This window comes from Polypterus senegalus, chromosome 13 (genome assembly GCF_016835505.1).
Source record: "Polypterus senegalus isolate Bchr_013 chromosome 13, ASM1683550v1, whole genome shotgun sequence".
NCBI lineage: Eukaryota > Metazoa > Chordata > Cladistia > Polypteriformes > Polypteridae > Polypterus > Polypterus senegalus.
Window position 1 is genome coordinate 91,429,723 of NC_053166.1, and position 18,515 is coordinate 91,448,237.

An 18,515-nucleotide genomic window follows, 5' to 3' on the forward strand; every position below is an offset into this window, starting at 1 on the left:
AATACAGTGTACCAAATGGCAAAAATATATCCGCTTCAGCTACAAAACTAATTAGACTTCTCTAGATTCCCAGAAACCCTGGCATAAAGAAGTGCACCAAGGTGTACAACTTGAACACAAACCCCCTTTAATTTTCAACAGAGTCTTCATGTACATGCTTTGCTAACTAGCATCATGAAAGAATGTTGTAAAGGTTTGCAGACCATTTTTCTAAAGTCTAAAAGTTTGTAATGAAATGCCAAATTAAAGTAAAGAATTAATGTATAAAGCTTGGTAAAGATATTTGATTTTTGGCACACGGCTTTATTTTCATCAATAACATGGTATTTGATAATATTGTCTGGTCTGAACATGGGGTTGCAGTTCAGAAAAAGTGAATCCAAAATCAACTTTGCATTAGAAACCATACATGAGCATATTCTAAGCATGTCATCAAGTGTGAAGGAAGCATGGGAGCCATGAAAGAAATAATGTACCGAGATGTGTAAGATTAAAAAAACTCTGAGTATACAGTTTAAGGAGTTGGTACTAAATATTGTTGCATGTTGCTCAAACTGAACTTTATACATGCAACAACAATCTTGAACTTGAAATGTAAACTGTTAGTCTGGTATCTTATCTGCATTTAATGGAAGACTGAAGAGATCTATTTTTTGTAGAATCCCACGGAAGCTGCTTCCTAAATCATTTACCATTGCAGAATTTACCACATCCACAACTTATTGCCAATGCACACAGTCAGCAGTAAGATGACATCAAGCTTTACAGTGGCAACTAGTGTAATGTAAATTACATCCCACAGTCACCTACTGATAAATAAGCAGAGGTTTATCATTAAGTGAGCTGAGGTTTTGGGTGTAACAGAAAATTAAGTGCTCTTCACATTCTTCCACTTCTTGTTTCATCAAGATGGGGCTCATGCATGAGATAATGCACATACAGTGAATTCAGAAAGTATTCAGGCCCCTTCATTTTCTGCAAACATTATTCTGTTGAATGGTTAAATTTGCAGTTTTTGTCCAATAAACTATAATCAGTAACACATAATGACAAAGTGAAAACATGCTTTCAGAAAGGTTTTTCAAATTTATTAATAACCAAAAACTGACATCTCATATTCATATAAGTATTATTCAGAACTTTGTAGTAGCCCCTATGGCAGCAAATCCAATTTTTAATCTTCTTGGGTAAGTCTCTACAAGTTTTAACATCTGGATATAAGCAAGTTATCCGATTCTATAAAAGCAAACCATATTTATATAGCATAATTTCATACAAACAATGAAGCTGAAAGTAGTTTATAAGACATCAAAGAGAAAGTTCCAAGAAAGGAAAGTAAGAATATTATTGAATAAGTATCAAATAAAAAATAATTAAATCCATGCAGTGTTATAAAACATAGATCTATACAATAATTAGTAGAAGTCTGATGATAAGGTCATCACCCAAATACAGAAAAAAGTATCTGAAAGTACACATAGGGCAAGAGATAGCAAATATTTTGGCAGGTGGTTCCCAGACCCTTGAATTTAGCTCCTCTAGTGGTAAACATGGAGGTTTATTACATTTTTATATCTGTGTTTGACTTCAGCAATATCGTACACCATCGTTGATGTAGTTTTACATTATGTATGGTTAAGTGTTTTAATAGCTAATTATTTAAGCTGATAGTGCATTAACAACATTATTTTAGTAGTTCTTCTAACTGTATGATAAGTCATTCTTGAACTTTTTATTTTAATTGTTTAGTTTTGTTTTATTTCATGAACTTCCAAAGAACTGGATGGTATATGTAGTCCTATGTTTAAGGTTTCCTGTATGTGTAAGCTTGTGAACTTATAGTTGTCGTCAGACATGTGCTTCATTGATGCAGCTTCTGCTTGGCTTTGAACTTGGTAAGCAATAGTGCTAACCTAGGGAGCTGAGTTGTGAAGGGTGAAAGCTGTTTACTTTTATCTGTTGCATATATACAGGGATACACTATATATTATAAACTGAAAATACTGTGAGTTTTATTGAATTCTAATAACACAAACACCACCCACCTAGCCAAGAAAACCCATTGCACCCCTGCAAAGTTTGTTGTATTGCTGAACCTTCTTGTTCACACAAGTGATTAAACAGTTGCATCAAATATTACAGATTTATCTTAATTTGTTATACTTTTTTCCTTTATAAAGGGTAGATGTAAATTTGTATATGTATGTTCACTGCAAGAGAGGAAAATCAGTCAAAATGTGTCACTGTACCATGTTGCAATGGAGGAATGCAGCAAAATGGCACCATATGAAGTCCTTCAGTTGTAATGATTCATTGAATTAGAGATTGCAGTGTCAGGTTATTTTGTAAGAATCGTTACCGTGGATGTGCAAATTGTATCGATCAAATGTGTTTTTATCAGCACATCTTTCAGTAATACGCCACAAGTATTGACTCACAATTCAATATACTGTCAATACTAACATATAACAAAAAACAAAACAAATACCATGTTATACCTGTGTGCCAAAACATTATACCAGACCCCATTAGTTCATTATAAGTTTTATTAAATTATGTCTTCAAATTCCAAAATATAAAAAAAAATCTCAAAATTAACAAATGTTTAGACTGTTAACTTTTCTATAAAAAGAAAGCTGCTATCCTTTCTTTTTCTTAGAGCAATGCTATAGAGCAGTTTTGTCTCTGTAAAAAGCAACCATTACTGCTCACATACATAATTAGAATTAAAAGCACAGGTAGCCTTACCTTCATTTGTTGAAGTTTTTAACCGGTAGCAGAGTCCGTTGATGTCTCCATAGCAGTCCTCTACTTTCTGAAGTGCATCAGCCCCCCGCAGCTCCATGAGATTGCGCAGCTCCTCCAGGGTGCACCCAAAACCCCCTGCATGGTTGGGTTCACCACCCCCACCACCCCGCTGTTTTTTGGGGTATACCTCCACAGCACTGTTTGCTAGGTCACCCATATTTTTGTCCCAATTTGACTAAACTACTGGGTTCCCGTTGTGAACAGCCTGAATTGAATTCTGCAAAATGTTGTGTTTCACTGGTGTTCCAGCAAGTTAGTTAATTTTTTTTTTTTATTAGTTTTATTGTCTGTGATATTCCCAAAAGCAACAATAGCCTTGGGTTTGCCTTTTATTATTCTAATGTTGCATTTATTTTTTTATTGAAATATGGAATTGTGTATTTGAACTTTGGTGGGGGTGAGGGTTTATTTTAATTAAAGGCAGTTAATTAGTCATGAAAATGGCACTGCCTGACACAGAGCTAGCTCTGTCCCAATCCATGAGTAGTCTAGTACTGTCACTTCTACTTTTATGGATTTTTTATTTATTTATTTTATTAAATAGGAGGGGTGAGGGTGGAAGATAGTCAGTCAGGTGTCAGGGGTTAGCGCATCTGATATCTCTGCTGCTCTGGAGAACCCTGAAATGTAAAAATACACAGACAAAATATACAAACTTTAATATTCGTCACATTTTTTTAAATCATTTTAGTTATTGCCACTTTAAGGTACAGTACATTGTTGTTTTATGACATTTATAAATAAGATATGGATTAACCTTTAGATTCTATTCATAAATTAACCATACTACAAAACATAATGCATTTCTTCTTATAACAATGCTTTTTAAAATAATAATATGACTCAATATTTCTGTGTGTTGTTACTTATTTAATTTATCTAATTATCTATCCTCTTGTCCTCAGAAACATTCCAATTATAACCAGTTAAACAGGACAGACCAGACTTATCTATAACTGGTACTCCCCAAGTACTGGAGATTTACAGGTACCTATAGCCGCCACCTTCCTATATGCATTTCAAACACTGTGCATGAGGACTAAGACCAGAGGACTAATGCAATTTAGAACTTCCGCTGGACAGCCAATTGGATTGCATGTTTTCGTCACTTGCTTTACTTGATTTGAGTCACATAACTCTCCCACAACCCTAATCTTAACCATAGTGTAACCAGGCATATCGCATAACATTATTGAAATATAATGTAAAGCAACAACCTTCTCAAAGTACCAGAGTTCTGGAGGTCTGCAGCTTAACTGAATTGGGGCTATTGTTGTTTCATGAATCATCCAAATTAACATTGTTGACAGTCACCTGTTGTGGTAATTTTCTTTTAACAAGCAAACAGACATCTTCAAGTCAGCACTAGTTGCTCAGGAAAAAAAAATGAAAGCATGAAGAAGCAGTTTGTGCTGCAATTGCAGTTGTGTTTAGAAATCTAAATTTGTCCAACTTTCAGTAAACTACCTAATGTTATATCAGTTGACACTACACTAAAGCTAGCAGAAGATTTCGTTTAGATCCCCAGTTTGACTAGGGGAGGCACTGCAGGTACCCAATGCCAACTTAGTGGGTCTGTCCCAAATACCCCTTCCAGTGGGTCATGCCAGTACTGCCTTAACTCTGCAGGAGAAGTAGCTCAGATTCAAGGTTCTTCCAGACAATTAGCTTTTCACAACATCAGATTGCAAACAAATTACAAATAAGGAATTTGATTTGGGAACAAAAAAAAAAAAGTGAAAGAAGTGCTTTGAAGGATGAGGCACAGGCAAAAACCTGACACACAATGGTGCATATGGAAATTGTTTAAGGGTAGATTTTAGTATAAAGTACTATATAAGAAATACTGTATATGAAAAAAGTTACCAAGCAACACTGCTAATACTGGTACTTTGGGGAAATCAAAATTTTAGGGGAATTGGGAATGTGTTGTCAAAATATGGCCTTAAATTACTTAGACAACAAATGTTATCTTCGGCACACTTGCCCACTGGGACACCCTAATACTTACAACATATCTGGTGCAGAATCTTCTCTTCGGGTCCATGTTAAACCCCTTTCATAACATTAATCATCATGATACTCTGGGCAGTCACTTCTTCATTATAATGTCAATGAAAGCATCAAATAGCTTTGTTAAAATTTCTAAAATCCGTCTCAACATACTCCAGAATTTCAGTGGTTATCTTGGCAAATTAAATCAAAACATATGCTGCATATAAAATGAAGCACATCTGCCATTGTTACTGACTTCACATCGATTACGACCACCATTCACTTCTGTGGAATAAAAAAAAATAATACTGAAGAAATACACTCACCAACACATACTCACAAAGTCCTCTGGCATAATGCCATCCCCTTAAAAGACAGCAATGCACATTTACCATCTCTGTGAGCAATGAGTCAGGAGAATGTTTGACTGCGACACTACGCCCAGTGTCTCTTGGTGTCAAAAGCTATTAAAATCATGAATAACTCATTTTTAAATGGGAGGTGATTGATTATTCAGACTTCAGAAGAAAATGCTCAAAGTAAAATACAGCAAATGGCCGTGCTCCAGATCGGTAATACTGTACACTTGTTTTTAGCAGTCTCATTAATAGCTGATTTTAGAAATCAGTATTAATTTCAGGATTCTTTTAAAATTCTGCAGACTACTGCATTTCTACATCTGCTAAAACTGAAAATTATAAAAGAAGAACTGTTTTAGATATTGTTCAATGACTGTCTTGTCATCCAACTCAGAGATCAGTTTGGTTGTGACATGGCTATGCAATCTTCCCTGTGGCTTCAAAAGTAGAATGAGTCTTTCATTGGATTGGCACTACATTCAATTGTATATGATGTATAAAGTTTGCAGTCAATTCAATTCACTCCTTAAGTGATCTTCAGTATAAAGTTTATGAGTAATATACTATTCTGAACAATCTTCAAAATTAATTCCCATTTCAAACTGATCACCCAAATTAAGATTTAACCGGTCAAAGTGTATCACTGCAGCACTGAGCACAGAGCAAACAGCAAGTCCAGACCAGGTGTCATCCTTTTACCAATCAAGTTTATATATTGTGTGTACAGTACATATTCACATATAAACTCAATGGCCAATATTATTATGTACACCTGTTCAACTGTTTGTTAACACAAATATCTAATCAGCCAATCACATGGCAGCAACTCAATGCATTTTGGCATGTAGACATGGTGAAGATGACCTGCTGAAGTTCAGACCAAGCATCAGAATGAGGAAGAAAGGTGATTTAACTGACTTTGAACATGGTGGTATGGCTGTTGGTGCCAGGTTGGATGGTTTGAGTATTTCAGAAATTCCTGATCTACAGGGATTTTCACACACAATTATCACTAGGATTTATAGAGAATGGTCCAAAAAAGGAAAAATATCCAGTGAGTGGCAGGTCTCTGGGTGAAAATACCTTCTTGATGCCAGAGGTCAGAGGAGAATGGCCAAACTGGTTCGAGCTAAGAGAAAGGCAACACGACAAACCTTGAACCAGAAGGGCTACAGCAGCAGGTGCCCACACAGGGTGCCACTCCTGTCAGCTAAGAACAGGTAACTGAGGCTACAATTTGCATTGACTCGCCAAAATTGGACAACAGAAGTTTGGAAAAATATTGCCTGGTCAGATGAGTCTCAATTTCTGCTGTGACATTTGGATGTTAGGGTCAGAATTTGGTGTCAACCACATTTAAGGTGGTGGTGTAATGGTGTGAGGGATATTTCTTTGCACATTTTGGGCCCCATAGTATCAATTGAGCATTGTTTAAATGCCACATCCTATCTGAGTTGTGTTGCTGACCATGTCCATCCCTTTATAACCACAGTGTACCTATCTCCTGATGGCTACTTCCAGCAGGAAAGTGTGCCATGTCACAAAGCTCAAGTTATTTCAAACTGGTTTCTTGAACATGCCAATGAGTTCACTGTACTCAAATGGCCTTCATACTCACAAGATCTCAATTCAATAATGCACCTTTACACGGAAGATCTGCATCATGGTTGTGCAGTTGACAAATCTGCATCAACTGCATGATGCTATCAGGTCAATATGGACCAAAATCACTAAGAAATGTTTCCAGCACCTTGTTGAATCTATGCCATGAAGAATTACGGCGGTTCTGAAGGCAGAAGGGGTCCAACCTGGCACTGGCAAGGTATACCTAATAAGGTGCCAGGTGAATGTACTATTATATGTGAAGATTTTTTATTTTGTTATTTATGAGTTACATATTGACTGTTACTTTACAGTTTATGCATTTATTATTACTACTGCGGGAAACTAAGAAAAAAAATTGATTGACTGCAAAACTCCCTCTTACACAAAGCAGAGATACACTGTGTGAAGTTACACTGAACATTTTGAACATGGCATGACTGTTGGGCTCAATTACTCATGCTGCTCACTGAAGCAAATCAACACTAACCATTGAAAGGTCGCTCTCAGATTATTACTATTTATTATTTTACTTATTTGGTTTACACCTTTATTAAGGGTGACTTGCAACAACTCATATACTATTGTTACAATTCATTAGATTTTTTCATTTGCAGCACAATGAGGTGAAGTGACTTTGTAGCACTACCACGTAAGTAAAATATTATTACCATATACTACTTATGTGCTCTGTATTGTACCTTGTCTGCCTTTTTTGTGTGCTGCTTGTCACTGCCAGGGGCTTCCACACAGCTTCAGGTGCGAAAGCTTTTCGCAGTTCAGGACTGTGAGCCGTGAAGTGTTGATTGACAGCATTGGGTGGGATCTGGAAAGGTCTGTCATAAGCTGTTTTGGTTGGTAGGCAATAAAAGGCCAGTCCACCAAAATTAATCTGGCAAGAACAAAGTAATCAGGAGGAGTGACCAATCTGTGTGGCAGTTGCAACTAAGCCAAACGAAGGAGTGACAGTTACTATCAACACTGAGGGAAAAAGGTAGAAACAATACACCACTAGCGCTTGGACAAGGTTAGTTAGGTGGCTACCTGCATGTCTTTTTTAAGATTGTCCATACAATGCCATGGTTTACCAACTTCAGTTTTCCTCTGGTCCTTCCAAATCTGACTCTCATCTTCCAACGTTTCCCCTCTTCTCAAGGACAATAACACATTGGACTCTTGGGTCTGGACAGGTTTGGCGATACGTCTGTCTCAAGTGTTTTGTTTATATTTATGCTGATTGGTTGGTGCTTTTGTGTGAATCAAATGTGTAATTGTTCAGCTAAAATATATCTATTGTAAGTACCGCACAGGTCGGATGGGCATCCCATCCAGAAAGGGTTTGTTGCTCGAACAGAAGTCTTCATGAGATCAGTCAGGCATCCTGACCAAAAAAGGGAAAGGGGCCATACTCAAACAGAACTTCCCAATGGGATGGAGATGGAAGGCCCCGGGCAAATGGACAGGCATCCTGACCAGACATGGTTCCGGTACATTCCCTGGACAATAGAAAAGAAGAGAAGGACAGGGAAGGACTGTCTCGAAGCAGTGTATATTTCCCCCCTGGCACTAGATGGCAGCAGCCCTCCATATCGGCACTCAGTTTGAAACCAGCAGGGAATGCTGGGAGTTGTAGTCCAGTAGTACAACCCTGCTGGGGTCCATAGGATGTGCAGCAGGGAGATGTACTCCCCAATATATTGGACTTCCCTGTTACCTGGAAGTACTTCCAACGGGCAGCAGCTGTGGCACCGGAAGTACTATCAGGTACTGAATAAAATAGACCGCACTCCCTTGTCCAGATGAGATGGAACTAGGAGGAAGGAGAGCAGCACTCGAATGGAGGAGGGCAATGTGGTGGAGAAAGGAGAGGAGAGGTGATTGTGAAGATAGAAAACCTGTGTTTTATTACTTTGTGGAGGTATTGTGGTTAATAAACCATTCTTTATTTAAACCTATACTGCGTGATCTTGGAGTAGGGGGCTTGCAGGCACCCTGATTCTATCACACTTTATACTGTATGTCATTTTTTTCTTTCATATTGTTCCATAATTGTTTCTTTTTGTTTTCTGTCTTTGCTTAATAGCAAGCTTTGGTAGGGGAAGTGGCAGAACAACCATGTCTGCTGTACTAAGAAGAACTTAACGAGTTAATCATCAGTGTAGCATTTCTCTCTTTGAGTTTAGGTTATTCGTTACAACTTGTTCATGGTCACACAGTGTCAGTAGCAGGTTCTGAACTCACAACCTCTTAAAGTCCAAAGTCTTAACCACTATGAATTTATATTTTCTGTTAATTTTCATCTTTTAATTTTAAAATGGAATGAGTAGGAGAGTTGTGCAGTTATCAATGTCACTTATTGAAAAATAAATTTTAATCCTCTGATTTGACCAATGGAAGGAATGGGTGAATAAATAAAAATTGAAATTTGCTCAAAATTCATTAGCATAAAGCATGTTTGTAAATAAAAAAAACATTAAAACTCAAAAGTGCAAAGCTAAAGATAATCTGACATCCAGTTTCATACCATTCCCAAACTTAATGGATTTTTTAATGCCAATCACAATTGAATTGTTAATATTAGCAGCATAAAAGATATAGAAAAACAAATGAAAAGTAAGACGTGTCAAAATTAAATGTCTTTATACATAAATAACTGAGCCCTACAGTTGGAGGCATCCCATTCAGAGATGGTTCCTGCCTTGTGCTCCATGCTTCATGCTTTTGGTGAAAGCTATCATCGTGAGACTCTTTTGATTGTCGAAGCATAGATAGATGGAGAATAAAACGACTAGCTAAAGATATTCATGTATAAGTTTCTATTTATAGAATGTTCCAAACAAATGTGTAAATGTCTCCTTTGAATACGTTACTAACTAACATTGTCATTCCCTCCAGCAATTTGACAACCATACCTGCCAGTGATTAAAGCAGTTCAGTGCCTTTAATTAGTTTTGCTCCTGAAAATGTGTAGTGGAAGGAAAGAAGGTCAACAAATGTTGTTTACTGACAGTTTCTCCTTTAGAAAAAAAAACATTTTCTTGTATTATGCCAAATAAATCATTTGCCATAATGTGCTACGTTGTAATTAACAGTACATGGCCACTTGCTTCTACATGGCTACGTTGTATTTAAAGGTAGTGTTTGTACAGACTGTATGTCAGTATTTCAATTGCTTTCTCACAGTAAAAATCTCATTAATGTGCACACCAACACAGTCACAAACAACGGGACACCCTGAAGAAAGTGTTCAACAGCAAAACAGTTTATTTGGATCATTGGCCTAGCGGTTACTTTTACAGCAAAGATGTTGTTTGTTGATTCAGTTCTTTGCTATGCGCTTTTGCTCTCCTGATCATCCATCCATGTTCTAAATATGCTTTTCCTATTGTAGGCTTCTAGGGAACTAGAGGCTCTGCCAGTAGTATGACACACAAAGCACCCAGGTAATATATTGGACAATAGTCCACTACAGGTTGCACCTTCACAGGTCCAACTTGGATCCTTAATCAGTGTTCTCTGAATGTTTTGGGCTGAAGGATGACAATGAAATACTTTGAAATTGACCTGGAGAACATATAAGTTCAAAACAGATTGTTAATGTGCTGGGATTTGTACCTGTGAGGCAGCGGTGCAATTCACTCCAGCACTGCATAATCATAAACCACATTGCTAACACTGAATGTCTCAGACTCTCAAATGCTGGAGATGACATTTGTCAGTGAGTGTTTTTGTGGAGGAGGCTAGGCATTCATTATGCCATGCTCTGCTGTGCCAAGTGTGGATTGGTTTCAGTTCTGCTCAGTACTCAAGGGATCTTATCTTTAAGAAAAAAATAATCCTCTTCAAAAGCAAATGACATTTCTCTTTGAAAACGATATTAGCAAATCCATAATTCTCCTCTAAAATGCAGCTAAGTATTTCAATAAAATTATATTCAGCTCACTTAAGTTATATCATTTTATGTTAGTGGGAGGTACAGTATGGTGCTACCAATGTGGAGTCTGCATATTACCCACCTGTCCTTGTGGCAAGTTTTTTCTGGTCTTCATCCACATTTCAAAGAAATGCTAGTTAAGTGAATTGGCCACACTAAATTGACTGCTACCTAGGTGGAGCCGAGTGCTGTTGGGGTGGCCTCTAGCCGCCCATGAATTATTTTAACGGAATCTGAAAATCGATTAATATAAGTTCACTTATTGTTAAAATTATAATATATACATAGAATATCTATGAATTTTATGTAAATTATCAAGAAATGAAAGGTGACATTTACAAACACAATATGCAGTACTTTCCAGTTATCTATATTCTATATCACAGTCTAGCATAAGTATTAGGGTAGAAGAACTATTATTTAAATATTTTTCTAATGAGCTCTTTGTTTGTTGTTGACTTAGTATGTTTGGGTTATAATGTGATGCCAACTAGTGAGTCTCCAGGAATTTCTTGTCCATAAGTATTACAAGATATTTCTATAGAATTCTGAAGTCATGTTGCTATACTCAATGGCAATGTCATAGATAATAATAGGTTATTCAGCTTCAAAGGCTACATCAGCCATGACACACATTCTTTAAGTTGCATCACTATTGTAGGTCAGCATGTTTCACACCTTACAAAAGTGAATTTGACTTTTGTATTATGAGAGGCGGCCCCTGTAATTCTACTGTTAGAGTCTTCTCTATCTGTTCAGCCCTACACTGTGTTTAGAGTTTGCCTTCCTAGCTCTGAGCATTTCTCCATTTTTATAATGTTGTTTTCCTCGGCTGATCTGTACATAGCTTTTGGTGATTACACTGGTCTCTTTCCATTTTGAGATATACTGTATTGTTAATTTTGCTTTGCTGGATTTGTGTGCTAAGGTGCTCACCAGATTATTCTTCTCTTAAAGCATCCAAAGTGCAGGCTTTTCTTTAATGGTCAGTTTCTTACGGGCTACTAACCATAATTGTTAAATCCAATGCCACACATTCAAAGTTTTTCATGTGTTCACAATAAATTAATCCAGACATTTTTGAACCAGTATGTTTCAATACAAAGTTTATTTGGCCCTGGAGCCCAACCTGACAGAATTGCAGGAAAGGCAGAAAACCATCATGGACTAGCGGGCAGTCTACCATAGGGTACAGAAGCATTAATAAAGAGCCGATTTAGACTGGCCAACAGCTTGGTAATGTGGAAGGAAGCCCTGCAAAATCCACAAAGGTGGTGAGCATGTCAAGTTTCCAAGGTAAGGCACTAAGCCCCATTGCTCTTTGTGTGCAATAAATACCGCAGGAAACACCTGACAAATAGTAAACACTAAATGGTCTCAATGGATGATAGAACACCAAAAGTGTTATTATCATGTTAAAGAAACAAACATTTCTAAGATAAAAATGGAAATTCTGAAGTATTGTGTACTATCTCAAATTTACACCGACTAATATCAAAAAGTCCAATCTTATCACCTCATTACTTATGGAAGGGGTGTTTATGTATAAGGTTAAGGAACCAGTTCCCTCAACATCCCTAATACATCATCACTACTACCGCTTCGAATGGATTGGCCACTGATTAGTCCATCTCTGATAATCCATATGGGCTGTCCATAACTGATGACCAAGTGAGCTAACAACTGACAAAGCTAGACACAGGAAAAGCCATGGGACCAGATGGTGTGAGTCCACGTATTATTAAAACCTGTGCAGACCAACTTTGTAGTGTCATCTGTTGCCTATTTAATCTGTCCTAAAAGATCCAGAAAGTGCCTCTGCTGTGGAAAACATCCTTGTTCATGTTCCAAAGAAGGCAGGCACCTCGTCCCATAATGACTACAGATCAATGACACTAAATTCTCATATCACAAAGACCTTTCAGAGACTGGTCCTGGACTATATGAGTCCTCTTGTGGTACACCAACTGGGTACATTGCAGTTTGTCAATTGGACAAAGATTGGAGTTGAGGATGCATTTATCTGTCTGCTCCAAAAAGCTTATTCTCACCTGGACAATGCTAGCAGCACTGTGAGGATTGTGTTTTTTCATTTTCCCAGTGCCTTCAATACTGTCTACCCATTCCTTTGGAAGGGTAAACTTAGAGAAATATAGGTGAATGATATTATGGTGTCCTAGATTAGTTGCTGCTGATTGTGAGACTGAAGGACTGAGTCTGATACAGACGTGAGCAACACTGGAGCACCACAAGGAACAGTCCTGGTAACACCAGGACAGTTCACATGCAGAAATTCTCAGATGATTCCGCACTTATAGGCCGTATTGATAAAGGGGATGAGACCAGTATAGGAGTGAGGTGGCGAACTTTGTTTTTTGGTGCAAAGACTATTGACTGCATCTTAACATTAGTAAAACCAAGAATTGGTTATTGACATTCATTACACTGAAGAGCCTTTGTACACAGACACCATTAAGAGGTGGTACACTCCTACAAATACTTGTGGGGTCCACATCAATTCAGCTAATGAATCATTAAGCAAAAGTGTGTCAGTAAAGCTATGAGGGCTCCTTTATACCAACAACAATATATCTGCGAAATGCTTCACTGGGACTGGGAAGTTTTCCTTCTTTTTAATTTATGTTAATTTTAGTAATTCTGGTGTGTATTTGGGAGGAGTTTGTCATAACACAATAACATTCTTTATTTATTTATTTCCACCTGGAGACAAATAATGTTCTGTTTATCTGTGTAGCTCAGTAAAGAAAATGTCAGTTAAGGTAAAGGTCTGGGGATATTAGGGAAAAAATGAAAGGTTTTCATTTCCAAGTGCTTGTTGTTCCAGTGATGTTGCAATCTGCAAAGCTCTGGAAAAATTGTTTTAAATTCCTGAAGAATTTATGTCAGTCAAGCAACTGAGGTTTGTTGTGTGTGTTTTATATATACATTTAGTATCTTATATAATACCATCAATGAAGAATAAAAATATGTAGTTAGAAAATAATTTAAAATAAAGGGATTCTCCAAAACTTGTAAGCAAGAAATATCAGAGAAGAGTGAGGAAAATTCATCAAGAAAAGAGACCTGTGCCAGGAGTTGTCAAAGTTGGCCTGAGGCATAAATTACACTTAAATAATCGATGCAACAATTGAGTGCTGCATCCTTTTATGTGAAATTATCACCTTGGTGAATTTCTTGTTATGGTATCAAGTTCCTCAAGCAGTCTTAAGACCATAAAACAGTAGAAAGAAATCAATTTCATTCCAAAAAGTCAAAACCATTAAGTGCATCAGCATGTTGATGACTTACAATTTGTAACATTCTTTGCTAGTCACTTTGAAAGAGCAGGCAACTATTGTTTTTACATTTTTAAGAAATCCAAGCATTGAAAATGTTAAAAACATTATAGTGCATATACACTATATACAATAATATATGCTAAATTAGTAACATTATCACCTTAAATTGTTCCTACCAACTTCTCACAATGCATCTTCAAGCTGTTACCATTAAAAATAAATCTTTCAGGATCTCAGCCTGTCCTATTATTTCAATTGATTATCTATCTATCTATCTATCTATCTATCTATCTATCTATCTATCTATCTATCTATCTATCTATCTATCTATCCTGTAAGCTATGTACTCCTCTTTCCAGTTTTCTTTTCAGTCTTCATTTTTTAGTGATTAGTTTTGGTTTGTTTCAGTGACTACATTGAGTTATTTAGCTCAGTGGTCATTTATTAGACTCCTGTTTTAAAACTAATTTTAGAAAACTCCTCCAACATGTAATGTGACATTACATTGTGGAAGGTTTTTTTGCAGTTATAATTTTCCAGTTTATCCGTACCTTCTATTTGTTAGGAATAGTTTATCATAGCTTCTGACTTAATAAACAAGCACTATTTCATTTTTCAAGAAATATGCAATGCATAATAATAAGGTATTTTAATGTACAAGTGAATTTGACCTTGCAAAGCATTAATCATGGCAAAGGGGTATGCATTCCCAGTGGACACCAGCAGATGGTGCTAAAGAGACCAGCAATCTGTTAACTGAAGAAATGGGCATGAAATAAAGAACAAGGTAGGCGGTACTACCTCACAATGGACCGCTGGACTAGTCATTATTGGAGTTTGGATGTCTTTTATTTGTGTACATATCTTTTTCTCTGGTTACTCTGATCCTAAACACATGTGTTTTACTGCAATTGGTGACATGAAATTGACCCAATGTGGCCTTGTATCTTAGTGGGACCTGTGATAGGCTGACACCCCATTCATGGCTGGAGTTTACCCCACATCATTATTCTGTTGAGATAGGCTCCAGCCTGCTGCGACTCTGAGTTGATTACACAGGTTCGAAGATTCATAGATTTTAAATTGCAAATTAAAGGTTTTTTTTTTTTTTTTTAAAAAATGGCACTAAATCTCATGTACAGATATTTAATTTAGAAAATGTATTGGTCACTCTGGCACTGTGGCAGTTTTCACTGTAAGATTAATTTTACAGTAAATTTAGAAACAACATTAGCTAGGGGTGTACTGTATATAAAACTTAAGCAGAAATGTCTTTATTTACCAACACAGTAAACCTAAATGAACATTGGTGTGGGTCCTTTACCACACAGTGGTTGGTTTTAGCTCTCCTCCTTTGCTGCACAGCCATCTGTCTGAATGGAAGTGCTTTCCAATTGTAATTGTCAAGTCAGCAATCAAGACATATGCTATGTATGGCTCAATGTGAAATGCAAAAAACATTTGCACTTGCAAAATCCTTCAGCCCCCTATACTTATGGGATAAATTATGTTTGCAATGTTGAGAATGAATTATTCTTGTATCTTAAACAGCACTTTGTTACTTGACTGACACTTGCCCAGGGTTATTGGCACTTTGGAAGAAATGTTGTTGGGACAGGCTTCAGATTCTGTGACTCCATCTAAATGGATTTAGCAGATTTAATAATGGAAGGATGTGCAATTTTTGTGATTTGAAAGCTGCTTACAAATTACATGCTTGTATATACTGTAGTACTTACATGAACTGATTGTTTTCTACCCTAAAATGAATGATGATGAATTTAAATACAGTGTGGACTAGTGGCTTTATCATTGGGTGGTAAACCACATTGCTGTCAGTTCAATTCCTGTCTGACTGAGCGATACAAGCCTGTTTTTCCTAAGGTCTATGTTTAAAATAGTCTAGCAGAACTGTTCTTGATAAACATGGTGAAACAGTGGTACCTATTGAAAAGAATTTCATCTAATCAAAGTTTTTACTTTGTGGTGATCTTCTTTTTTGAGAAAGAATTTTTTGAGCATGCGCTATTCTAGTTTATAAAAGAAGGCCTTGAACTGGGATGCATTATGGCTAACCATTCTTTACCATGCTGGTCACAGTCTACATGGGGTTTCCATATTCTCCTTCAGTCTGAATGGGTGTTTTGACTGTTTTTCTAACATACTCCATAGCTATGATAGGTTTCATCTTTTTGAGACTGCAAGATTGATATGATAGCAGATGAAATATAGGACCAAGTTTTAAATTCTGTTTTAAGAAAAGGTTACTTTCCACCCTTGAACTACTGCTCTGATTGCATCTTCAGAGTGAGTTGGATGTTTATTTGACATTGTGAACATGTAGCTCTTCCACTCTTTCACTTTCATGGTTATACCTCCTTAGCATTATGTTTACTCATATAAAAAGTTCAAACCTTTGAATTTTCAATAAGATAAAATGTTATTACAAGTAACAGAAACATGTCAGTTTCAAAATATTAACATAAATACCGTATGAAAGGTTTTTCTAGTGTCCACTTCTGTATAGATGGAGATTTAGTACATGTCATTTCTGTGACATGTTTTCAAATAGTCACTAGTGTACAGCTCAATGTCACATTTGGGATAGTAGAAGCATGCTTATTTTCACACTTTTCTTTAAATATGTTTTCTGTTGCTTGAACATGAGAGAGTAGAATACCAGCGTCTGATTCTTGCGATTGATTAATCTCTTCTGTTATTATTGGCTATCACAGTGCAAGGGTCAGTGACTTCCACAATTCCTCTCTCACATACATTTACAGTTGCTGCATTGTGAAAAGTGCTTAGGAGGCTGACATCTTTCATGTCTTTCTACTTGGTTGCAACCATTTTGCTTTTTTGCCATGCACCTACTGCAACCATGGTGAATCCTTAGGCAACCAAATTCACCAGGCATATTATGGCTAATAGGCTAATGCACTGTTGTATGCATCAGTTTCACTATTCGTCTCTACATCTGATGACCAATTCACATTGTCATCACTATCGGTTGATTCAGCCTATGGTTCGATTTCAGTTTGATCTAAAACTGGATTTACAGCTTTCTGTTTATATATCATTGTGTTTTTTGGTTGAAGGCTCCTCCCCACTCATAAATAGGGATGGATTACCTTAGAGTGGCAAAATGCTTAGAAATATTTATGATTTGATGCAAGATTAACTTATTTTAAACACTAGATGGCAGCAGAACACTGTCCTGAGTATTATTCAGGCTTTACACTGGAAAGCAGATCACTAAACGTTATTTCAAGTCAACACTTGGATTTAACTGTAATTACATAGAATTTCAAGCTTAGAAGGTTAATAAAAAATCATTGTTTTGATCTACATACTTGTCACACTTTATTCCAAAACCTTTTATTTTCTAATTGCTGTATAAAGATATTGCTTCACCATTTTGGATTTTGGTTTCTATGACCACACCCAATAATTGGATGTGATATCACTGAATGTAGTTATAGGGCTTTAGCAGACATCTTATTTTATGGTGAGCATCATGTGTCTTAATTGTCCACACATCATTTCATAGGAAAGGGTTTTCGTTTAGGTTATGAACTGTATTTCTCTGGAAATTCACTAAAAACTGCTTTCAGCTGTACACGTGTTTTCCTACTGATATTGCTTGTTCCAGCATTGCTGCCATTTTGGGAGTTTCACCTTTCTAGTGTCTGGGAGTGAAGGTGATTGCAAAAGCAAAAATGCATATTTTTTGTCACGTAATCGAATCATTGCAATTATGGATTGAGTGAAAATGTTGGGTGTTCATATTTGTATAACATAGATTTCCAAAACTTCATTTTGACTTTCATGAAACTATTAAGTAGAAGCATTCTGTAATGCTTGCACAGCAGTGGAGGAAGGTCTGGCATATATTTAGGGATTATGTTGCAAGGTAATAAATGGTGCTTAGAACATGCAATGAAAATAATATTCAAATGTATAGATGGAAAAAGTGCAAATAAAATGTAGCATACCAAAAAAAATTAAAAGAGCTGTCAATCTGACCATACATCAAGGTCTTCAAAATAGCTGACAAAGTCACATGACCATGCAATATCACTAACAAATAAAATCATACAATAAAATACTAAACTCATTGTGAAAAATAGCATCAAAGAGGGGAAGAGCCTAACACACTGTCATCATAATTAGATATTTTTGCATTTAGAGCAGGGGCGCCCAATGCTTCGATCGCGATCGACCGGTAGATCGCAAAGGTAGTGTGGATAGTTCGCGTTGCATTCAAAACATTTTTTTTTAAACGTTAGTCTTTCATATATCCTCCCAATGCCATTTGCCACTTGATTGACATACAGGGCAGCCAGTCTGAGATCTCTTTTCCTTCTAACACACTGGTCATCCCACACGCACGATCAAACACACAAGCTACTGCAAAACTCCAGCTATCTAAGTGATCTAGTTAGCCTTCCAATTTACAACATCATGTTGGGGAGGGTATGGGCTGGATATGGAATTGGAAGAGGATTTTTTTTCTCA

General features: G+C 36.7%; 1 protein-coding gene across 11 annotated transcripts in view; it reads right to left on the reverse strand.

The window, feature by feature from the left end:
• atp2b3b (ATPase plasma membrane Ca2+ transporting 3b) overlaps positions 1 to 18,515 on the reverse strand; it is a 577,105-nt gene that overhangs the window by 437,632 nt on the left and 120,958 nt on the right. For all 11 annotated transcript variants that reach the window (XM_039774297.1, XM_039774295.1, XM_039774293.1 and 8 more), the window contains exon 2: positions 2,749 to 3,428. In XM_039774297.1, the coding sequence (XP_039630231.1) occupies positions 2,749 to 2,965 (217 nt within the window). In that variant the 5' untranslated portion in view covers positions 2,966 to 3,428. The remainder of the gene's footprint in view (positions 1 to 2,748; positions 3,429 to 18,515) is intronic.